This window comes from Drosophila navojoa, chromosome 3 (genome assembly GCF_054131105.1).
Source record: "Drosophila navojoa isolate 15081-1374.11 chromosome 3, UAZ_NAV_1.0, whole genome shotgun sequence".
Taxonomy (NCBI): Eukaryota; Metazoa; Arthropoda; class Insecta; order Diptera; family Drosophilidae; genus Drosophila; species Drosophila navojoa.
This window is the reverse complement of record NC_142891.1, coordinates 186,151-209,650: the sequence shown is the minus strand read 5'-3', so window position 1 is coordinate 209,650 and position 23,500 is coordinate 186,151. Positions and strand designations below refer to the sequence as shown.

General features: G+C 46.9%; 3 protein-coding genes across 8 annotated transcripts; 2 read left to right on the top strand and 1 right to left on the bottom strand.

Annotated features, from left to right (window-relative positions):
* Positions 1 to 11,716: 11,716 nt before the first annotated feature.
* On the bottom strand, positions 11,717 to 12,814 carry RpL40 (ribosomal protein L40). Its single transcript, XM_018098912.3, has 2 exons — positions 12,567 to 12,814; positions 11,717 to 12,274 (listed from the first exon to the last, which is right to left on the bottom strand). The coding sequence occupies exon 2, from the start codon at positions 12,259 to 12,261 to the stop codon at positions 11,875 to 11,877; it is 387 nt and encodes a 128-aa protein (XP_017954401.1). The 5' UTR covers positions 12,262 to 12,274; positions 12,567 to 12,814; the 3' UTR covers positions 11,717 to 11,874.
* Positions 12,815 to 12,890: 76 nt separating this feature from the next.
* On the top strand, positions 12,891 to 15,413 carry LOC108649838 (putative lipid scramblase CLPTM1). The gene is made up of 2 exons (XM_018098911.3): positions 12,891 to 13,172; positions 13,238 to 15,413. Exons 1-2 carry the CDS (start codon positions 13,128 to 13,130, stop codon positions 15,128 to 15,130), a joined length of 1,938 nt encoding a protein of 645 aa, XP_017954400.1. The 5' UTR covers positions 12,891 to 13,127; the 3' UTR covers positions 15,131 to 15,413.
* A 345-nt stretch (positions 15,414 to 15,758) lies between these two features.
* Positions 15,759 to 23,222, top strand: LOC108649836 (ral GTPase-activating protein subunit beta). Of its 6 annotated transcripts, XM_089258545.1 has the most exons (17): positions 15,759 to 16,209; positions 16,282 to 16,501; positions 16,610 to 16,639; positions 16,712 to 17,110; positions 17,180 to 17,440; positions 17,551 to 18,144; positions 18,585 to 18,683; positions 18,771 to 18,911; positions 18,973 to 19,516; positions 19,589 to 19,803; positions 19,932 to 20,102; positions 20,221 to 20,361; positions 20,527 to 20,544; positions 20,760 to 21,380; positions 21,443 to 22,026; positions 22,116 to 22,930; positions 22,996 to 23,222. In XM_089258545.1, the coding sequence occupies exons 1-17, from the start codon at positions 16,018 to 16,020 to the stop codon at positions 23,108 to 23,110; spliced, it is 5,160 nt and encodes a 1,719-aa protein (XP_089114671.1). In that variant the 5' UTR covers positions 15,759 to 16,017; the 3' UTR covers positions 23,111 to 23,222. The 6 variants fall into 6 exon arrangements, with proteins under 6 accessions (XP_089114671.1, XP_089114672.1, XP_030240419.1 ...); XM_089258546.1 differs by lacking the exon at positions 19,932 to 20,102 and having other exon boundaries at positions 20,814 to 21,380; XM_030384559.2 differs by lacking the exon at positions 20,527 to 20,544.
* Positions 23,223 to 23,500: the final 278 nt, after the last annotated feature.

Below are 23,500 nucleotides of genomic sequence, written 5' to 3'. Positions count from 1 at the left end.
ATAACAAAAACGTGATATGCTTATTGATGGATACCTGATGACGACTGAGGTCAGGGGATTATGACTTATACAAATAATGAAATTTTTTCATCTCTCCATTATGACAGGAGGAGGCGGCGACGACAGCGACGACGACGACGACCACCAGCACACCAATGCTGTTTTGTAAGCTAACGCACGCACGCCATAACTGACACACGCAGACGGACGTCCGCGTTATATGGATATAGATGTATGTAGATATGTGATATATATATGGAGCGATTGTGCGAAGCGAGTCTAATCAACACAATCGCTGACTAGGTTTGCTCCGCAGCGAAAGTTTGTAAAGTTTGAAAAATGATTTGGATATCAATATTATTATGCCCATCGAGATATGCCATTTACCCTCCACAAATCTATTTTTGCATGCATATATGGGTAATGGTAGTGGGGTAACGCACTCTTCACTCATTTATTCTATGCAATGACCCCAGGACGCTAACGCTTTTCCCCTCATTATTTTATCGGCGCAGTCACGGTCTGTTGCACCTGTTTGCCCATTTGCCCATTTGTATTGAGGTGCGCAGCTCAGTTTATGGTCTCCAGTTCGCACTTTGTTGCGGAGGTTCCCGATTATTGGCGCATTTATTAAAGGCACGCTTTAAGAGCGAGGGCTTGATAAACTGCAGGGCTTCATTAAAAGATTGATCTAGGAAGTGCACAAGCTGGGTGCTCATGCTGGGAAATGTATGCCAGTCGGGCAGGCGGCGGTCTCCTTCTGGTCTTTGTTTTCACTGAATTGCGACAATTGAATGCCAAAATTTGTAAAACTAGGTCAAAATGTTCAGGGTAATCTGTACTATGTACTTTACTCTACTCTACTCTACTCAAATTTACACATTGAACGAGTTGAGAGTGAGAAAGAGAGAGAGAAAGAGAGAGAGGAGGCCAGCCTCGAGCCGTAGAAAGAGATGTAGTAAGCCCGCTTTAGTTCCTTTTCCTTTCACATTTAATAAAATTTTGCTTTCGATGCTAGAAACGTTCTGCTCTGCTGTCCTGTGCTGCGACTTCTTTTTGTTTATTTTGTGCATTTAGGTTTGACTTATGTGTGCATTTGTCTGTGTATGCGTGGCTTCCGCTATCGAATGGTAAAATGGCAAAGGACATCGTAATCCATTCAAGTGCCTCTGCCAAGCTGGGTAATAAGTAAAGTTTCAGTGTGTGTGTGGCTGTGGGTGTGGAATGGAGAGACAGAGAGAACGGCAAGATACGCGATCTAAGCCCAGTGCTGTGTCGTCGAACGTCTTTTACCTGTCGGCACCGCAAGCAGATAGCGAAAATAGATACGCTTTGCGTTTGCTTACACAATTGAAACCAACAAGCTGTAAAAATATCGCAAGCCGCAAACGGAAACGGAAAACGGAAAGCGGAAATAAAAAATATTGTTTCAACTGATTTGGCACTAAAATTGCATGATTGCAGCCAAACGAGTCGGAAAAACAAGAAACAGTCGAGCGACCTCATCTGCAAGCGCTCATTTTTGGCAGCTATTAAATTTAACCTCTTCGCGTGCCAGCTCGAGTAACTGTAGTTCGCTCTACGTTAGGCTTTAAAGTGCAGCAAAGCCATCGATTTTCGTAAGCTCAAGCAAGGCTGTAACGCGCAGTCTAGCTCGAATTGGCGCCCCTCTGCCTAGGCGACGGAGTGTCCTTGGAGCCAGAGCATAAACAGTTCGCATTAAAATGGACACAGCAAAGCCATTGGCATTAGATGTCATTCCATGCATCATGCTCCGGGCTCCAAGTCCAGATGCGGTCAACGACTCCAGGTGGCCACGTGGCCGTCTTATAAACTCTTCATAACCAGCGCACCCGGACCGGCCCCAAGCCGGCTCCCAGCTGGACAACTCTGGATAGCCCTGGGACCGAGCCGAGCATAATAATGTTTGCATAGCTTTTGGGTTTTATTACCCGGCTGTGTAAATGCCAGCACGGCATGTTTGCAGCGTTGCCTGCGCTCTGGCTCGACCGTCTCGCTTTCATCGTCGTTGTCGCAGCCGTCCTGCCGCCTCTGCCACAATGTCCTTCCAAATACCTTTTGTTCTAGAGCCGTCAGTTCGTCCGTCCCTAGGCTGCCTTTGCGGGAGGCGGGGATGGGCGGGTATGGGTGCGGGGTCCATTGGCTGTGTGCAGTCATTTACATGTTTCAGTCTCTTCTATTTTATCTTGTTGCTTCTGGCGGGGCATCGACGTCTTCTTCTTCTTCAGCATCTTGCGAGGCTCCGCCTGCCTCGTCTGCTCAGCTGGCCAGCTACTTTATGTTTAGCTCTTGTGCATTTCTGAGTTAATATACTTAGCAGCACATTTTGTTGTCGCCGTTGACGACGACATCCACAGCGAAAGTTCTTTAGGCGCTTATCTACTTGTCAAAATTTTGGTCGCTTGACTATTGCTCGTTGTTGTTGTTGTTGTTGTTGTTGTTGTTGTTGTTGTTGTTGTTGTTGCTGCTGCTTTAAAAGCAGGCAAAACTTATAACTCTTGTGATTGTCCTTGTTCCTTGGCTGCTTCTTTAAGGCATTTCTTGTGTGCTCTGCTCTGTTTTAGTTATTTCTTTTGTTAAGGTTTTTGCGTCTTCTTCTGCTCCGAGCTTTGGCTGTGGCTCCGACTCTGGCTCTAGCTCTGCGTTTGCTCGTGTTTTTGCGGCTTTGAAGTTTGCTGACTTGTCTTTAATGACATTGGAAATTGCGGTCAGGACAATTAATTTCCGGATGACGAAACTTTGCCTTAGTTTTTTGACAATCCGCCCCCACAGCCGCCCAACTTCAGGTGGGCATTAGCAGTGAGCGCAAAGACAAAGCTCAACTTTCCCCAAATCGAGCCCCGGCAGCGCCCATGCCATGCCCCGCACACTCGTGTGGCCAGCCCGCTGCTCTGATGCGAATCTGTGGTTATAGTTTACGTCTTTAAAGCCTCGCAACATGTGCCGCCTAGCTTAAGTGCGTGTCTGCGTAAAGTGTCAAAAAAGGAGCCGTGCCTATTTAGCATTCTAACGAACTTTATCACCGACACCCACCTTGGCCCGCAGCGACCCGCAGCGACCCACAGTGGCTCACGGCGGCCCTCGGCGTGCACACATATGGATACGTGCATGGGCCTAAGTGCTTGGGCAATGGCAGCGTAACGCCTCTTTGCAACGTAACGGATGAGCGAGCGAGGCGCTCATTAAAATTTCAGACCACGTAGCCAATCTGCACTTAAAAGACCTTTCGAGATTTGAATTTTTCACATTTTTGCAGCCAGTCAGTCGGCCTACGATTATATTTTCCGATTCAGAAAACCCTAACCAATGCCGCACCGGGACCACACAGAAACCGCTCAGAAGCTGCGCCATCCACTCCCTGCGAGCAGCAGCAGAGGACCATAAACTAGACTCGTAAGTGCTATGACATGTTATGCACGCACTTCCGCGTTGATGTGTCGGGCCTTGGGCCCATTGTTGGGCGCAAACAAACAAGCATTGTTAGCACTAAGGAAGCCATTGCCAGTTGCTCAGCACACAATGGGCGAGAACGCTAGTACGGAGGATGCAGTCGACCGCAACCAACTGCATAATACGCGCCAGCCACATGCACCATCAAATCTATCACCATAGATCCACAGAAGACTTGCTAGTCAATGCCAATATACTCCTCTCACTGTATGGGCGAGTGTGAATAAAAAAGTTTCCACTGTAAAAACAAGGACGCCGTTGCTTAAATTTTGGCGCTATTGCCGCTTTTAAGCTGTCTAATGTCCGGCTGTTGTCCCATCAGCCTGCCACTAGCAGCATGGAGCATCCCCTCGTTACTGCGGCGGATGCGAGCCATAGAGATGGCGATGGCGATGGTGATGGAGATGGAGTAGGTAATGGTAGATACGGGTTGTGGACTCACTAGCTGGCCATCTTGACATGTCATCAAAAACACATTAAATGTGTTTTTACGAGCGCGCTCGTTGAAGCTGCTGTCCACCTTTTAGGTAGATGCGACGCAAAGCCAAAACGGGACCGGCCAAGGCTGTCACAAATCCACATGGAGGCTTGGATCAGACCTTATCCGGAAATTTGCTGTAGCATGGCGTTGGCTAAAGTTGTGTCTGCTGGTGTTAGCAACAAAGTGACATTGCTCTAAATTAGTTTTATAATTTCTCTCTGTCTAATGCTTGCCACAATAACTAAAGCGAAAAGTTGGCGGAAATTTGACAGAGTTTTTATTTCATTTTACTTTTTATTTTATTTTTTATTTTTTTGCAACAATTTAAACTCATACGAGACCGCAAAGAAAGATGAAATGCCTCGCAGGCTGGCACATATTTCATCATCGAGCTGAGCTCGCTTTGGACCTCGACTTGGGCGGCGCGGCGCGGCGCACGTAAAGCGGACACGTTCAATCCACACACAGCCCTTGGCAGCGACATTTTAATTTGAAAAATTGGCTCAAAGGCAGAGCCAGACTCGTCCTGGCTTGGTTTGATGTACACTCAAATACTCACAAGTCCCAGTGCGTCAATCAGGCATAATGGGCAAACCGAAAAGCCACGCACACACACACACACACACACACACATATGAGCTAATACAATGCGATAATGAACGACTGAGTGATATCCTCTAGCATGTGCCTACAGATAGATCATCCGAATAGCCAACTCCAAGCTCAGCTTCATTGAAATTGCGAATTTTCTTGTTTTCGATGCAAACTTTTCAAATCCACGCAGATGATTATTTCATATATGTATTCTTAAATAAGTTTCGTTCGCCACTGCCGCCGCTCGGAGGAGCCAAGTTATTTGTTTAGGCCCTGTTTTCGGCAAGCTCTCGCTTTGACCTGCATAGAAAGTTTTAATGGCCGTTTCGTCCGTAAGTTTCCACGTTTTCGTTTTCGGCACTCCAGCAAGCTGTTAAACTGAGGCAAATTTGGCTCACTGCATGCCACACGCTCACCAGAACTTTCAACCGATATTTATTGTGTAAAAATTCACGCCTAGTCCCAGCGCCCGCCTCATGCGCCCAGGCGCGTTAATCAAAAACAAAAAAAAGCGCAGCTAGAAACTTTGTCCTTTACGCTCAGCATAGCCGCACTCATTAAATTTGCTAATTGAAACTATTAGAGGATGCGAGACAGAGAGTGGGAGCATGGGAGATTGGGAGACTGGAAGACGAAGAGGTCTTGCTTTTTCTATCCGTTGAGCCGGCGTAAATGTTTGTTAAATTAAACATAAAATTAGACACAAACGCGATTAGCAAAAGTTCAATCTTCGACTCTGAGCGACGCATGCTCGCTTAGCTTCAGTTTCCAAGCATAAATAAATAATGAACTTATGCGTTCCACAAAGTGTCCAATGATAGGTTTGCCTAATGCAATTACTACTGCAATTCGACCCAAAACGAAGCCTCTTCACTCGAGTATTCTGGCGAGGCTCACGTTACCCGTCAGCGGAGAACTGGGCAGCGGGAAATAAGCATGAAGAATCTGTCCACACACTCGACGATCTGCCGAAGGATGCAATTGCCATGGGAGACTGCCAAAAGTTGACATTTTGCGTTGAGAGAAAAAAGAAACTTTGCGCAAATGTTTGCATTTCAGCTGTGGACATTAATCAGGAATGCATGGAATCTGCTCAACTTTGCCTCCGACTCACATTGTTCGACTAAACTTCTAATCGAGCGTTTTTTGTGTGTGTCTTGGACATTGAAGCATAAGCCAGAGCCAAGGGAGTGACTTGTAATTTCCAATGCTTGGCATCTGGCTTATTGATGCGCCACAAGCTGCAAGAGTAGCTGCCTTGCCGCTGACTTGCTGCCTGCATCTTGCAGCGTTGCAAGGTGGCAGCCTCTGGCCAGAGCAATTCACACATCGCCCTGCCATCTCGGGCTGCAACCTTCGGTTATAATTGTATGAATAATACATTAGCTTCGACAGGGTATTTTCGATTGGGTCGAACGTTAGAGTTGAAAACGGCTGTTTCAGATCTTTTATTTGTTGGCTATAATGCCAACACATGTAGAATGGAGAGGAGAGCAGGTGGGAGGAGGAGATTTCCTCTCCAGATATCGTTTCGAAAATTTTGTAAAAATTTGTATGCAAGCTCTCAGCTTGTCGTAGTCCCCTAGTGGGATGGGGAATATGGATATTTATTTTTTGGCAAGAGGTAAGTACAAAATCACGAAATAAACGATAAGACGTGCACACCATTAAGAATAGACTCGTTTATATGTGGAGGCGAGCAAAATGTCACGCATACGTCGTGTTGTACGGGTGGAACACAAGTAATTTGCAAATAAATGCTGTCAACTAGTGAAAATCGAATTTTGCATACACAGAGAGAGGAAGAGAGAGACAGAGAGAGAGAGACGTGCAGATCTGTGTATCGCATGCTTATACCCTTCAGTCTGGCTGGCAACGCAATTGAACATGCAAGGCATGTTACAGGTTACGAAATGTACTGTCAAAAGTGCCCGGCCGAGCCAAGCCGAGCCGAGCCGTGTCAGCCGGGTAACCCAAAACAAAATATTAAATGAACTTTTCATTCGCCGAAAGGCCAAGCTGAATTGGGGCCTGCTTCCGTTTCACTTTCGTGTTATTTTATTTAGAGCCCCAAATTTGTTTAGACTGCCAGCGTCGAGAACTGAGTAAACGAGCCGAAATGGAAATTCGGTATGCACTTTTGATAGGTCTTCAACACAATGGAACTCTCGCTGGGGACTTAAAGCTGGAGCAGTGGGCAATCCCCCGCACATGCTTAAGCACGCCTCGTTGGGGTGTGGGGTGTGGCGTGAGGGGCATGGGGTATGGGATACGGGACATGGGGTCACCAGTCAGTCGGTAGATGCATCTGCACCACAGAGCGTAGCCTGACCAGTCAGGCAGAAGATCAGCTGCAGGGCAGTTGTAATCGAAAAATCAAGTGCTAGGCGGGTCATTCGTAATTTGTTGTCCTGCAGGCGAAACGCCTTAGTCAAGTGCCATGGGCAGTGCGCCCGGCAGCCAATCTATCTAACTGTGAGCATTTTATTTATGCAAAAGTAGCATTTTTGCCTGCCAAGCGCCAATTTAAAGTTCCAGCAGCAGACCGAGCAGCGAGGTGGGGGACATTTGTAAGACAGGCAAACGAGCAGCCAACCGTTCGACCGACAACTTCGTCGTTACACTTGCCCTCGTCGTCCACAGTCATTGTCGTCGTCGTCGTCGTCGACGCATAGCTGGTTTACTGCTGGGACAACTGGGACAGCTGGTCAAAATTAACAAGTTCCAGCGCATGTCTGGACTCTGGACTCTGCGGACTCCGGACTGAGGACTGAGGACTGAGGACTGAGACTGTGGACTCGGGGAGTGCCTACGAATCTTGTTTCGCATTTTGTATGTGAGCATTCGGTTGGGGTGTCTTCTTCTCTATGGGTCTATGTCAGAACATAAGCAATTTGTTGCAAACTTTCCTACAGCTGGCTTTGTTGTGTTTTAGCCCAGTGCAAAGTGTGTGAGCGATGACCGAGAAGCTGGAGCGGAAAGCAGGCGGAGGGAATGCGACGAGCCTGCCCGCAGAACTTTGGATCCTGGTGCGTGTGTCGAGCAACAATGGCCTAGCCGCCTTTTGGGCCAACATCTGGGCCTGTGTCCGGGGCGTGGGCAAGAGCTCGCTTCGTTTAACTTTCACTCGTCGCCCCACGTCTCGCCCGCACTTGCGCTTCGCTTTCTCTGGCCTCCCCCTTTGCCCTGTGCTCCACTGCGCTCCGTATTTTCGTGCCCGGTGCCCGGTTGGTAGAAAACTTTTTAAAAGATCTTACGTTTTTGTTGTTTTGTAAAATTGATGAAGTAATTTGTTTGGTGATTGCACAAACTTTGCGTGTCAATATTTTTCAAAAACACCCAAGTTTGCCTAAGTTTTCTGTGTGCGAGTGTGCAAGTGTGTGTGCCACACACACCCATAGAGCCCCGTGTAGACGGCCACTGGATTTGCCTCGACAGCACAAAAACTCTTCCGAATGCCCAGGAGCAGTCGCCAGCAATAGCTTCCGCTGCAGCCACGGCACCAGCGTCCGCCCAATAAGTCGTTTGCATTGTTAATGATTCAAATTTGTGGTAAGTGCCCAGAAATCGACTACAAAATGTGCATCTGGTCAAGCAAAGTGGCTCTCGGGTGTGGCTTGCTAACCTATTTTGACAACCAATTTGCTTCGGACGGTCTCGCTCAGTGCTTATCTATTCTATCCAAGCCAGAAGCTGCTGCTCGAGCAGAACGGTGAGGAACAATGCTTCCTAATTGGCTTCGTTATAAAAATTAATCAACTTTAGACAGGGCAGGCTTGTTCCCAGTTCACTGTGTTCTCAATCTGTGAATCTCGGATGGGATACAATTTGGCCTACAATTGTGATGTAAGCCCGGCGCTTAAGTGGATTTTTATGAAGTATTTATCAGGGATATCAATATGTCTGCCAACTGTTTGCCTGACGGTCTAGTTTTAATGCTTCCGCTCAGCCCGAACTTATTGTAAAATGTTCTTATTTACTCGCTAGTTTAAGCCATCCACAAACAAACACATACGAAGACGCACACACCCACGCACACATACACACGCATCCTCTATAGCCGCATCCACAGCCAGTCAATACGGCAAAGTACGATTGAAATTGAATAAAATGGCTTTTCAAATTATTTGCGATACAACAAAGCGCCATGTGGCAGAAAAGCTTATCTGCGGAAAATGTTAACTGTATGACAAAACATAACTTGTAGATATGCAAAAACCTAAAGGAGACACGCACACATGTACAATTGTATGTCATTTGTAGGCACATCTACGAGGGCAGTTAGAAACGTTCTCGATATCTTCACAATTTAGTTTTCTTCAGTCATCTTTCCTATTGCATTCACATACATACATGTATATCATTTTAATTATTTGTATATATTTATGATTTCTGTGGCATTTCAATATTTTATTTATATATGGATTATTATTCAGACCTATTTTGATTTTAATCTCTGTATAACTTTATAAGTTTTCTATTTTCCTTTAATACACAGATTTTTCCAAGTGCCCTCGTATTTATAGGCTATATGTATGTAGATATCTTTGCATGCAAAGGCACAGCAGTCAAATCGCATATGTATTCATGTATGTGCTTATGTGTGTATGTATGTGTGTGTGTGTGTGTGTGTGGCACGCATACATGCGTACTTCAATACGAAATATATAAAAAACAAACAACAAATTTTGCGCTGAAAATAGAATACAAACAACACAATACGACTGAAGCACGCCAATGCGCGGCTTTTATAGAGAGGGCTGTGGTGTGGCAGTGGCTGCGGCTGTACGAGTGTGTGTGTGTGTGAATGTGAATAGGTGGGTGGGGTGGGGCATGAATGTACATTCATGTAAAGGGAGCCTCGGTATCGATTTATGCATATTAAATTACACGAGCTGCCTCACAACAATACGCAGTTGTATCCAAATGGGAAGCATTGCGCTGCCTCCTGCTGCCTGCTGCTTGCTGCTTGCTGCCTCCTGCGTGATGCCTGCCGCGTGCTGCGTGCTGCTCCTTTGAAAATATTTATACACTTTTCTTATACGCGCCGCCTAAATTCCCGACATCTAAATTGGCGGCTACGCTGATTGCCGCCAGAAAGTAAGCCGCCAACCGCCCAACCGTCCAACCACCCCGTTATTATCCATATGATCCCACACTAGCGACCAATTTATAAACGTTTGGTTCTTCGTCTTATCTTTGGCAGGTTCTTCTTTTCGCTCTTTTTTATTATGGCAACTGAGCTAACGCCCCCATTTGTGTGTCCATTTAGTCGGCGTGTGTATGTGTGCGTGTGTTTCCGTATATCCGATAAACTTCGACGTTAGCAGCTGGTGCCTCGCGTGGGGCTGGATTGACTTTTGGCACTCAAGGCTGGCCCCCAGCTTTATCGAACCGCCTCCTTCAGAGCCCAAGCAGCGTAACAATTGGTTTTCAATGCAAAAACTTGCTATGCCCTTACACTATACTCTCTCCTTTAAAGGGTACTTTCAACATTTGTATGCTGTTTGGTCTTTTTCGACATATTCTACTCTCTCCGTCCATAATATCTATTTTATCCTCCACAATCTATACTCCTGTGCAGCCTCCAGTTTGCACTAAGTACTCTGGGCTTATCTCTACTCTACCCCCAGCAAATGAGCAATGGCAGTCCTTCGGCAATCAGGATATTACGAAGAAATGACTGACATAACTAACGCACTTTTTATTTTTCTCCTTTTTCGACAGTTGGATATGAATATGGAATAAACAGCGAAGGTAGCTCTACATAAACAAGCATACATACACATGCATACATACATACATATACGCACACAGTCATACATATACGTATATGTATGTACATATGGCCAAGTCCTTCGAACGGACATTGTGGGTCAGGGAGGCTGTCACGCTCTGCAATATTAATGCGCTTGAGTTTGAGCCGTCCGCCCACAAAGTTAACGCCAAGAAAAGCATCCAGAGTGCCAACCGCTCGTCCAGTCAGCAAAAACTGGAACTTTGTGGTAGTCGCGTCCTGCGTTCTGCGTCCTGGGAGTCATAATATTTGGGTCACTTGGCAGCCGAGCATTGTTAATTATTCTGGTCACATCTGTTATGTAAACTACGTTCAAAGCATAAAAAAACGCGCAAAGACAAACCCCAAAGACAAACTCAGTTGGCCTACTCGTGCGCTGTAGGAATTAAAAAGTTCCGAAATCGCGTTAAATGGACACCCGAAATTTGGATGCTACCAAATGCCTTTTCCAGCTCTCGACGCTTCTGCTCTCCTTTTATTTTAAAGGGTTCTCCGCAGCAGCAGCAAAAATCGTACTCAGAGCAAAAACAAATATGTACCATGTAAATTTTTAAAATATTTCAGTGCAATTTTTTTGTGTCGAGCTCGAAGGAAAACACCTATTAATGTATTTTACATGAGATGCGAGCGCACCCAAAATACGAATTCACAGGGCAGCCACAGTGGGCCAAACGCACAAGTTGTTCAACAAAACTTTACTAACTATATTAGTACTCCGAGTTAAACCACAGTTAACAAACCTTTGTTCTCAGTTCGTGAGATATTTTATGCCCTTTGATCTATTATTACCTGAAACAAATCTATTCCCAGAGACGAGCGAATAAGACAATATAAACAGTCTCCAGCCCACATGCGGACGTGACAGAGTTGATTTCTCGAAGGTTCCGAAACAAGTAGTACTGAAGGACTGACTATTACTTTACCCTCGTATTGAATCCTTTCACAACCCCATCTAGTAAGACAGCAGCCTCGAGAGTGCTATCGGACATCAAATGAATATGCAACTTATAACTTAACTGTTCCAGCCTAATATCTACATGTATTTCACAATTTGTCAATATATAGGAATCTGATGAAGCTTACCGTATCATTAAGAGCCCTTATTCCATATAGCATATAACTTTGTTTACCAACACTCGACGCTATTCGATCTTGTAATCCTACGTATATTGTTGGATCCAGAAAAACGAACATTTTGAGCGAAATTCTTATCAATAGCCAATCCAATGTTTCAACTATTCCCCACTAAAGGCACTGACATCCAAATCAGATTTGCGCACAGTCAGGTTCGTTAATTCCTCAAAGATTCCCAGGAAGAGCTGCTCAAGATTGGGTTGCTGATGACCACAACGAAAAACACAAACAGGGATAGGTACGGTGCGCCTTACAGCAAGTAAATACATTTCTCACTTTATCATATTGATATTGTATTACAAATTTATATTTACTAAATAGTTGTTAATTTTGTTTTGTTTGTGGAAAGCGCACAGCAGCTCCAGTCAACGAAATGCGAACAGAGGAAGAGAAGCGTCTACTTCAACTTCTTCTTGGGACGCAAGTTGTTGGTGTGTCCGCACTTCTTCTTGCGGCAGTTGGTTGCACGTGGGTGCAGACGTGCGTAGCACTTGCGGCAGATCATTTTGTCGCAGTTGTACTTCTGGGCGAGAATGCGAAGCGAGGGCTCAATGATGCCACCACGCAGACGGAGCACTAAGTGCAAAGTGGACTCCTTCTGAATGTTGTAGTCGGATAGAGTGCGTCCATCCTCCAGCTGCTTGCCGGCAAAGATCAGACGCTGCTGATCTGGTGGGATCCCTTCTTTGTCCTGGATCTTGGCCTTGACATTCTCGATGGTGTCAGAGGGCTCGACCTCCAAGGTAATGGTCTTGCCGGTGAGAGTTTTCACGAAGATTTGCATTTTGTAACTGTTTCTGCAAACGCAAGATATGTTTACATTAGAATAGCTTCAAATACTTCACAGTAACTCGAAAGCGTCACATTTCCATTTTGCCGATTTGTGGTGCGACGTTGTCTCAGGCATTGAGACTTTAGGTTAGGTTCGTCGTAGTAACAAGTGGCGAACAGTTTGGCATTCATTTCGCCCATCCGGCGAAGTGAAAGTGGAATACCGTTGCACATTTATTTGTTTTAGACAATGCACACACAGGCAATGCAATGCTTTCACGTTTTAGTATATATTTTAAATTAAATTCAGCAACTTACCAAGAGAAACGTGCAACCAAATGCTTATTCACAAACGAAAAGAGTGTGTACACAACAAGCTTATTTGTTACTCAAATTAGGAAATAGTACAGCACTGACAAGACTGTTGTATCAATCAGCTTTTGAGTGGTGCTGATAAGACTATCGATATTTAGTTTTTATATTTCAGAAAATCGCGAAAATCCTACTCTTCAAAAGCATTTCTTGCTGATTAATATTTAAATGTATTTCATATGATTATTTATTTTAATGAAAATTGTCATTATTAGGTGTTGTTATTAAGCGTTTGCATGACGTGGTACTTGATCAGCTGTTGTATATCGGTTCTGGATCCCTTAGCAATCTAACATAACTTTAAAAATGTTAATGTCATCGTAATGTGAAATAACATTTATAGCTCAGACTTTAATTATTTTCTCGCTGTTATTAGCAGCTGGGCATTTATTCTGGCCCTCGCTGCTATTCTGTTAAATAACATTTTCAGTTCAACAAAATCTAAGCAACCACAGGAAAGTTGTGTAAAAAACGTGTATTTATTTCTATTAAGTACACGTACACAACATGTCAGACAACGATGGCCTTTTGCCGGCAGCTGCGGCAGCACCGGTAAGTCAATCAAACGTTATTTTAATGTTCTTTCGCGATTCGATCTGATTCAATTCTAAATGCAGGCCGTTGGTGATGAGGGTCAGCAGCAGCAGCAGCAGCAGAACCAGCCGACGCGCATGGAGTCTTTTTTCGCAATGACAAAGTCGTTGATTCTGCGGGCGTTAATTATTTACTTCGTTAGTTCCTTCTTCCGGCGACCCCAGCCGAACGCGACGCAAGACCAAGCCGTTGCCAATGCGGGTCCCAAAATAACAGCTTGGAACTATTTTGAGAACGGCACAGATTTCGATTTGCACATTTGGCTATCGGAGCAGCCGGATGTGGTGAACTTCCAGCAGAAGAACAACCTTCTGTGGCTGCAAGAGGACCTCACCTACGGCGACTGGGTCTCGGGTCCCACAGGCAACGGCATCTACACACACAATGTCAAAATCAAGGCCAGTCCGCATCTGCTAAACAATGGCAGCGTCTACTTGCACGCCTTTGTTACACGTGCAGGTGAAAGTCCAGATCCTCAGTCCCCCAAATACTCAAAGCACGGCCACATGGGCCACCAACAGCATCAGTTGAACAAGTTCAAGAAGCTGCGGGTGAATCGCAACTACAATTTGCTCGCCAGCGAAAAGGAGAAGTTGGAGCACGAGCTGAAGCATGCTAATCTCAAAGATCAGATCGTTTCGCACTGGCACTCCAACCTGACCATCAACTTGGTCGTGGATCAGACGAACTGGGCACAAGGCAGTGTGCCCGCGCCGCTCGATGAATATGTAAAATTTGTGGACGGGGGAAAGACGTATCTGCCGATTGTCTTTGTCAACGACTACTGGAACCTGCAGCGCGACTACTTTCCCATCAATGAGTCCACGCCAGAGCTAGACCTGCACTTAACCTTCCAGCCGCTGGGAATGTTCAAGTGGCAGCTGTATGCAGCTAAGCAGATGAAGAGCAAGTGGGCCGGCAACGTGCTTGGAGAGATAATGGCAGCCAGTGCTCCGGAGGAGACAGACGAGGATCAGGACTCGCTGAAGGAAACTCTGCTAGACACTAACATCTACCTACTCGGCATCACCGTGGCAGTCTCCATCCTGCACTCGGTGTTCGAGCTGCTCGCTTTCAAGAACGACATCCAGTTCTGGAACAATCGGCAGTCTCTGGAGGGTCTCTCTGTGCGATCGGTGTTTTTTGGCGTATTCCAATCCCTGATCATTCTGCTGTATGTGCTGGACAACGAGACCAACTTCATGATTCGGATCTCGTGTTTCGTAGGTCTCGGCATTGAGGTGTGGAAGATACACAAGGTCGTCGATGTCAACTACAACAACCAGCAAAAGGTGCTGGGCATCTTCCCACGCATCAGCTTTAAAGACAAGGGCTCGTACTCGGAGAGCTCGACCAAGGAGTACGACAAACTGGCCTTTAAGTACCTGGGCTGGGCCTGCTTCCCCCTGCTGGTGGGCTACTTCATCTACTCCCTGCTGTACCACGAGCACAAGGGCTGGTATTCGTTCGTGCTCAACATGCTGTACAGCTATCTGCTGACCTTTGGATTCATTCTGATGACACCCCAGCTGTTCATCAACTACAAGCTGAAGTCGGTCGCCCACTTGCCGTGGCGCATGATGACGTACAAATTCCTCAACACTTTTATAGATGACATTTTCGCCTTTGTCATCAAGATGCCCACCATGTACCGCATCGGCTGCTTCCGGGACGACATCATCTTCTTCGTTTTCCTCTACCAGCGCTGGCAGTATCGTGTGGATCTAAAGCGCGTGAACGAGTTCGGATTCTCCGGCGAGATGGAGGAGCAGGCTGCCAACAAGCGGCTGGAAGGAGAGGCAAGCGCCAATCGGCCAGCTGGTGCCATAGAGGCATCCCCGGGCGCAGAAGCCACCAAAGCAGCGGCGAATTCGACGCCCACCAAAAAGACAGCCGCACAAAAGAAGCAGGACTAGATAGCCACTGGCAGTGCGTCCAACCCGAGAGATATGCATTAGAACAATTTTAACGGCAGTTATATTCACACATATTATTTGTCTGTGTGCGTGCGCTATGCACGCACCATTATAAGCAAAAATTCAGTTTCAGTATACATATAGTAAAGCGGTCAGTCGACCGTCGTAGTTACGAACATATTCTAGCGGTAATTTAATATATGTATGTGTATTTTGTTTTCTGGGCCAGCAGCCATGGTCCTTAGCATTGGCTACTGAAATAAATTCAGTGTGAGAGAACTAACCCGTCTTATCGCTTCTTATCTGGGCTGCTAATCACCCTCCATCTGGAGATGCAACACGTGATTGAGCCACACACGTAACAGTTAACTAGGTCATTTATGGCTAAGAAGAAAAACAGTTGCTCGGGGTCGGGGTCAATGGAGGCAAAAAACTTGGAAATTAAGTATTTCCCTTTATTATTTGTATAAATTAATTAATTTAATCTAATTTTCAAAATGATTCATAACTTCAGTTGGCGTCTAAGTTATCCACATAAATTTCGAAATATTTAAATTTTGCCGCACTCTCTAGTGCTGTTAAGCATCGGATATCGCTTGCGCATTTCACAGCACTGTCAACCTGTCGCTATCTAGCACTGTTTTCTGTTGCAGAGAGGAAAATAAACCTAAACAGAGAAGCGTACAACAAAAATAAATTTTTGTAGAGTTAAACTAAATCCCTAGCAATAGGTCAACTGCAATCAAATTATAGCACAATTAATCAGCACAGAGCAAGAGATACCTCAGACTGGAATGAGCCAAGCTTCCACTCTGCTCGACTAGCCGCAGCTGCAGCAAAGGTGAAAATTCTGTGTGCGTGAGCAAAGCAAAGCAAACTCTGAAAAAATGTACTCTGAGTGGGCTTCGCTGTCGGCGCAGATCACTGCCAACAGTTGTGGGGCGCAATGCTTCAGTGTTCTGAACAAGTTTCCAGCGTCCGCTGGTCGGGAGGTCGTGATGTCGGTGGTGAAGCAACTGGGCACCAATTTGGGCATCACGCAGAATGCGGAGCCCAGCCACCTTGTCAAAGATGAGGAGGTTTGTTTGTTGCTAATTATTTCTTTACTATTCGTGAAATCAATGTTAACCATTATGTCTACTCACAAATAGGTCAGGTGGTGCATGGACGTCATTTGCTTTGGCCTCTCGTTGCCCTTGCAGGAGCACGAGACCATCAAGGATTGCGTCAACGTCTACTGCGAGTGGCTGACCGCTCTGCACCCGCAGCCGCGCATCAGCGTGCCCAAGCCCATTTGCGAGGACGCAAATCTTTACGCAAGGCAGATCATCAATCACTTCCACAATCTGTTCGTTCCGCGACAGGGAGAAAGTAAGTACCATTAGCAAGCCCCATAGGTGATGTCACCCCTTTTAGCTGCTTTTTGAGCCACATTCACACACGACGACGATTTGTAATTATTGCATTCTAAATTTCAAGTCTTGCCATTTTTATACCAAACGAAGCTTGGTAGGTGCTCTCTCTTTGTTTACTCTCCAAAAATCTGTCTGCCGCACTAATGTCCACGATCGTTTCTTATAGGCTCCGACACGATCAAGCGCCAGGCCGTGCTCTGCCACCGAGTTCTGCGCACTCTCCAGCAGACGGCGCAGATTTCGCAGCAGATGGACCGAGAGACCTGGGAGACGCTGCTGCTCTTTCTGCTGGCAATCAATGAGATTCTGCTGGCCCCGCCCACCGTCAAGGACGATGTAGGCGACCAGCTATGTGAGCGTGTGCTCTCCGTGCTCTTCGAAGTTTGGCTCCTGGCCTGTGTCCGCTGCTTTCCATCGCCGTCGCTCTGGAAGACCCTGCAGGAGTCGTGCGCCATGTGGCGCCATCGCATTGCCCTTGTGGATCAGTGGAATCGAGTAAATCTGGCACTAACCGCGCGGTTATTAGAGTTCAGCTATGGTCCAGATTTCACACAGCTCAAGAATGGTGAGTGACAGCACCGGTAAGATTTCAGAGTATTAACGAATGTCTCCTTTCCTTTCATACTTGGTTCAGCTGATGAGGATAGTCAGCTTATTCCTGCGGGAATGTCCAACGACTGCGTGGCGCAGACCTGGTATCGATTCTTGCGCATGATTGGCAACCCTACAGCTCTCTGCTCGCCGCACATCATTAGCAAGTCGTCGCACTTCGTTCAATGGGCTCTCACTCACGAAAAGGGGGCCGAGACTCATCAGCATCCGTGCCTCCAGGTTCTGCCGCAAATCTTTCTAAATGCGATCCGCGGGATTTCCAGCCAAGTCGATGCCTTCCTTGGTAAGATATGCTGCGAAAGACATTGTTCGGGTCTCTTGTAAATGTGGGATACTGCTCTAGCTAGAATAGTTTCTATATCGCTTTTATAACATCCTCGAACCTAAACATAGGCATTTATCAGCCACCGCCTAGCCAACAGGAGAACGTCGTTACGAATCTGCTTGAGATCCGCCACTCTTTAAACGAGGCAACTTCATCCACGCTCCAGCAGTTCATCCACTCGAGCAGCGCCTCGAACATTAGCATGCAGCAATCGGGGTCAGCTCAGTTGTCCCATCCGCAGCATCATCATCATCACCACTATCCGCACTTGCATTTACATGGCGCGGGGAGTTTTCTCCGCGATAACTTTGTAAGCAGCTCGGCCAGTTCTGCTCTAAATGCCATCATGGGCCATCATCACCATCAGCCGCAGCAGACACAGGCACAGCTCCAGCAACAGGCTCCAGGGCAATACGTAGCAAATTTTAGTGCTTCGCCAACCAATCTTTGCCATATTGCTCCCGGGGGGCCCGTTGGCAGCGTCAGCGCTGGCGGCAGTCACTCGGCGGGCGTTGTGGGCTGCATCTCGTTCAGCACGTCTGAGGCGGGGCCGTTGACCAGCTCCAATGGCAGCAGCGGCAGCAGTGTCACACCTACGCCTCCCTTGCAGCGTCGCCTGGCCAAAAGTTTCAGCGTGGCCCCATCCATCACGCAACAAAAGGGTGCGATCTTTGTTCATAGAGCCCACGTTGTACCGTTTCGCTTGTGTTACTGTTACAGCATGCTAGAGACTAACTAAGCTTCTGATTGATTGACTGAACTGACGGAGATCGTCGACGCTTTATTTCGTATGCCCGCACTTATTTACATTTTACGTTCATTATTTCACGCGCTGTGGCCTTTGTTAGATCAACCATTCAGTTTTTCCAAGTCCATTTGACTGCCTGATTTTGTTTTTCATCACGCTTCCACGTATGGATGCACACATGTGTTTGTAGCTGTAATTATTCGTTCCCATTTAATAGAACGTAGCTCTATATATCTATTGTACGCCCACAATTATAACTGAGCACAGTGTTGCATGCGTGTATGGCATGCACTCGCGCCGTCTAACTCTGTTTAGTAATATTTCACACGCTTTCCCTTCCCACACGCTTTGCAGGCTTAAGCAAAACAGCGCTTATCAGCCTAACACGCAGCTCAGCGAACGCCGCCCCCACTACTCCGACTTCTGGCCCGCCCTCGTCGAGCAGCATCAATTGTGAGTGTTGTAGCTAAGCAAAACACTTGTCGGCTCCGCTCTCAACATCTTTTTTACCCACGTTCTCTCCCTCTCTTTCAACTACAGCGCTACCATCCATCGGAGCCGAGCTGCGTCCGCCTCTCTCTGTGGCTCGCCCGAAGTGCAACAGCATTCTCCACTTATTCGGCGAGTGGTTGTTCGAGGCAGCGCACATAGGCGGCGATACCTGGCTGCAGAACCGTAAGAGTGAGTACCCGATGGAGCGGTGATCCGTTGCTATTGGAGACTATATTTATTGCGTTTTCAGAGCAAGCATGTGAGGCTAGCAAGCGACCGTCGTCTATGATAATGGAGAACCGAAAGGGATCGATATCGTTGTCCCAGCCCAATTCGCTGAACGACCCCTCATCCCTGCCGCCCACACTGACCATAGACAAATATGAATCCGGCCGAGCCGAGGCAATCGGCACGCTATGCAAGATCTTCTGCGCGAAGAAAACGGGAGAGGAAATCCTGCCCGTCTACTTGGCTCGCTTTTATATGGCGCTGCAACAGTGCCTCAAAATAACAGAGTCGAAGGAGTGTGACGAGACACTGGCCAGTATTCTGCTGCACTCGTCGGACCTGTTCCGTTTGGACCTGGATGGCATAAATGTACTACTGCCCGGATTCATAGCAGCTCTCGAAATAGTGCTGCCGGACAAAGACCTGAAGCTCAAGACTCAAGCAGTTGCTTTCAGCCGCACCGAGCTGCGGCGCTCGGCGATAAATATTTTGCTTTCTATTATGGTGCTTCCCCTCCATTACCACGCGTTGCCCATTCGCAGCTTGACAGCCGACTCGGGCGACAAGTAAGCACAGCTGGCATTCCAGCTATCTCTATTGTTGTTGGAATCAATATTTACTCTATGAATGCTTCCCAGGGTGATGACGTTCTTGCAACTCAAGTCCCGGCTGATGAACATACTTATGAACGCGCTGCAGGTGGAGACCGATGCACAAAACACGCATATGCTGTTGGGCGGACTGCTGCTCTGTGTCCAAGACGCAGTCACCTTTGAGGAGAGTGAGCTGGGAGCCACAGATCATCTGGGTGGAGCCGGTGTGCAGCACCATGAAGAAAATATTCTAAGCTCTGGTAAGGGCACCCTGCAGGGCGTCGTTTGGCTTTTAAATGCATTTGGTTGATTATTTTACTTAATTATTTTAATTTATTTTGTTTGCATTTTGATTTTATTTCTGATATCGCTGTGGGTGTGTCGACAGCGTGCTCGGACCGTTCCGCTTCGCTTGCCAGCGGCACGGTCAGCTTTGGCGCTCCAACCGCGGCAACGAGCTCGCGTGACACGGCTTCGGCCCACGATTATCCCAGTCTGACCATTTCCGATGATATATCGGTGGAGTTTGCAGGCGAATTAGAGGGCGTTGCATCATATGGTAAAGTTTACGTTTTATCTATTTATCATTTTCTTACTTTTGTTGCCTCGCTGTTCCATAGAGTACATAAACCGATTATCAATGAATCGATTCTTCATTTAAACTTTACATATTTCAGACAACGCACATGCTCTCTTTGTGCGAGCCACGTACTTGGTGTGTCATCGCCTGATATCCTCGTGGAAGACCGACTTGAATGTTTCACTGGCGGCGCTGGAGCTACTGTCCGGTCTGGCTCGACTTCACATACGCGAAACAGGTATTGTATTAAGGACTCGCATGTGCCTCGCTATTCTTAATGTCCTCTCTGTGTAAATTTCTCTATTTTCCCTCTGTGGTTTCTCTCCTGTACAAATCTGACCTCCATTCGCATCCATTCTGAATTTTGTATGTTTATATTTTTGTGTGAAAATCAAAATCGCAGCCAGGAAATTAACGAATGGTAATCTTATCAAATGCTACTAACCACATACTCATCTTTCTTTTTCTTTTCTTTTTATGTGTTTCTTTGACACCACTAACACCTTTTGCACCTCTTTAACCCTCACTTGCTAATATGCGGTGCTAATTGTCGCTCCTTTTTTGTTTGTGCTTTAATTTCTTCCGGGCCACAATGTAAATAACTAAATCAAACCCATCCGAACTTACACATCCCAGATTCCTTAGTGAAAATAGTCGATCCTAGTCAAAATCTAACGATAATCTCCACAGACGCCCTAGAATGCAAGCGCGCAGTGAAGTGGATATGCGACTATATTTGCTATCAGTGCTCGCGACCTCCGCCAGCGCACAGCAAGGACCTGCACAGCACAATTGTTGCGGCGTTCCAGTGCACGGCAGCCTGGCTTATGCAGCATCCCTACTTGCTGCAGGACAAGGACTGCCTCCAGACTGTGCTCGAGGTGGTCGAACTTGGCATATCGGGCACCAAGAGTCAGAGCAAATCTGGAGATCTGCCCAAGTTTAAGGATGAAAAGGAATTAAAGCCAGCCTCGATGCGCGTTCGCGATGCAGCTGAAAATTTACTGACGATCATCCTGGAGCAAGTGGGCTACTTCCCTAGCGAGTGTGGACCCGAGTCAATATCGTCTCTCTTGGACGAACTGGCTCTCATGAAGCACTGCAATTCGTTACCGACCGGAGATGGTTCTGTGGGCGTTTGCACTGCAGAGCAAGCAATCTCAAAGTTTAAGTATTTTGTTACAGAAAATTCGACAATATTGGCTCTGCTGGAGGAGCCTCTAGGCAATGATCAGGATCCGCAGCCAACTGTCACCCGTAAGTAAAGAACGTCTGCAAATTTGTATTCTTTAAATTCTCATATCGTCGCCTTCCCACAGTTCTAATACGCGGTCCATTCGGTCGTCATGCGTGGACGATGCAGCTGCGCCATCTGCCGCGAAGCAAATCCGGTATTAAGTACCACGCCGTAAATCCCGGTAGGCCAATTGCAATGAATGACATCACCCAGCGTCCTGAATGCGAACAAAAGAACTTTCCCGAGGGCGTGGACAAAGTTCAGCCTTGTGTAGCTGATTACTCAATACCAACAATCGATCAAATACGGGAACAGTACGGCGCCAGCATCATTAACGATCTGGAGGCCATGCTTGAGAACCAGAGCATACACGAAAAGCTAGCTTGGGCTGAGTCGGACAATAATGTGGACAGTCTGTCACACGCCCAGGAGTGTGTGCCGCCTACGGTCTGCCACGAGTTTCATGCAGCTCGTCTGTTTCTCTCCCACTTCGGATTTCTTAGCTTTGAGATCCGCAACCCGAACAACCCCGTGGAGTCTCTGGCTCCACCCCAAAGGCCCCTCATTGTGCTGGACACAAAATCATCAGCGTTCGCAGCGGATTTAGACAAGTTGGATAAGCTTAGCGCTCGCACGCACGACACTGTTTATTGTTTCTACGTAAAGGTGAGGTCGATTGCGCCAGAAGCGTACTGTCCATAGCATTCTCATGAGTATTTTGCTTTTGTTGTTACTTTTTTGACGTTCGCGTGCAGGCGGGTCAAACGAGTGCACAGCAAATCATTGGCAACATGGCCGAGGACCAAGTATATGATCCGCACTTTGCCAACATGCTGCAAACTCTGGGCTGGCCTGTTCAGGTAGCTGAGCACTCGGGTTGGACGGGCTTTGCACACAACTCTTGGTCACTGAAGGGCACATCAGAGCGCTCCAACGTGTCCAGCGAGTCCAATTACAACGGTGCGCAACGCGTGCTTTACTGGGCGGACGTTTCCTCTGAGATAGCATTCGTTGTGCCCAATGCTTGGAATCTGCGCTACAATAACGAAATGGATGCCTGCAGTCTGTCCAGTAATTGCAGTGATCACAGCACAATGAGTAATGTCTGGATACGTGGAGAAGACGCTGGCTCTATGAAGTCGAAGCCAAGAAATCTCAGCCTGGAGTTGGATACAGGCAACAGAGGCAAGGAGCCTGTGCCACCCACGCGTCGAAAAGGTAATGTGTCGAAGCCTGCACTTCTTGTCCAGGCGCCAGCAAAGATATTCCTCGTGTGGCTAGAGAGCTTCGAGGATTACTTAAACTTCCCTGTCGAGGATCTATTGGCCTATGCGCGCACTGGTGAGGAGCTGCACTCGATGCAATTGCCGAGAGCAGCCGACTGTCACGTAATCTTCGTGCACTCTCTTCAATCTGGTTTGCTGAGAGTCAAATTACTGGGACCACCTGGCCGCATGAGCTTCGCCACGCCTTTAGTCGACGGAATGGTGCTTAGTCGGCGGGTTGTGGGTAATTTGGTTCGTCAAACGGCACTAAACATATCTCGGCGTAGGCGGTTAGATAATGATAAGTAAGTGTCCTAGCCTGCTCTATTCTCCAAGAGCTAATTATATGTATGTATTCGTTTCTCTGCAGCTATCAACCGCCTCATGTGCGACGTCGCCTAAAGGTGCAGGACATAGTCCAAAAGTATAAGATGGACCTAAGCGAAGCCGAGCTATTAGCTCATTTGTTCCAGCGTTCGATCTAGCCTTAAAGTATTTATTATTTGCCCTAAAATATTCCATCAGTTTCTTTTGTATTCAAACTTTTTTTAAAAGTCTAAATAAACTAACAAAGTTAGGACCTAAGAGCAACAACAACACTCGCCCGCTACTTGCATTCGAAATAGAAATTGTAATATCACACCTAGACTGGAGCAAGTATCGGCATTGCTGTAGCCGCAGCGCCCACATACTTAGCAGTTGCGATTAAAGCATTAACAGAAAGCGCGAATTCCGCACTGAAATAGCCCAACAACTACAACTCGCGCAGGCTAGCTGGCCGAGGCCAGCAGGCAACAGCTATTTTTATTGGTTTGTTTTTTTCGTTTTTCTTCTGTGCTGGCCACGCTTTTTGGGCCTCAATTGCAGCAACAGAG

Excerpts from the sequence above, each read along its gene's own strand:
- RpL40 (XM_018098912.3), bottom strand. The coding sequence starts at position 12,261 with ATGCAAATCTTCGTGAAAACTCTCACCGGCAAGACCATTACCTTGGAG.
- LOC108649838 (XM_018098911.3), top strand. The coding sequence starts at position 13,128 with ATGTCAGACAACGATGGCCTTTTGCCGGCAGCTGCGGCAGCACCG. Across the intron at positions 13,173-13,237 it reads CGGCAGCTGCGGCAGCACCG|GCCGTTGGTGATGAGGGTCA; the intron begins GTAAGTCAATCA and ends TTCTAAATGCAG.
- LOC108649836 (XM_089258545.1), top strand. The coding sequence starts at position 16,018 with ATGTACTCTGAGTGGGCTTCGCTGTCGGCGCAGATCACTGCCAACAGT. Across the intron at positions 18,684-18,770 it reads CTCGTCGAGCAGCATCAATT|CGCTACCATCCATCGGAGCC; the intron begins GTGAGTGTTGTA and ends TTTCAACTACAG. Across the intron at positions 21,381-21,442 it reads TCCGCAGCCAACTGTCACCC|TTCTAATACGCGGTCCATTC; the intron begins GTAAGTAAAGAA and ends GCCTTCCCACAG.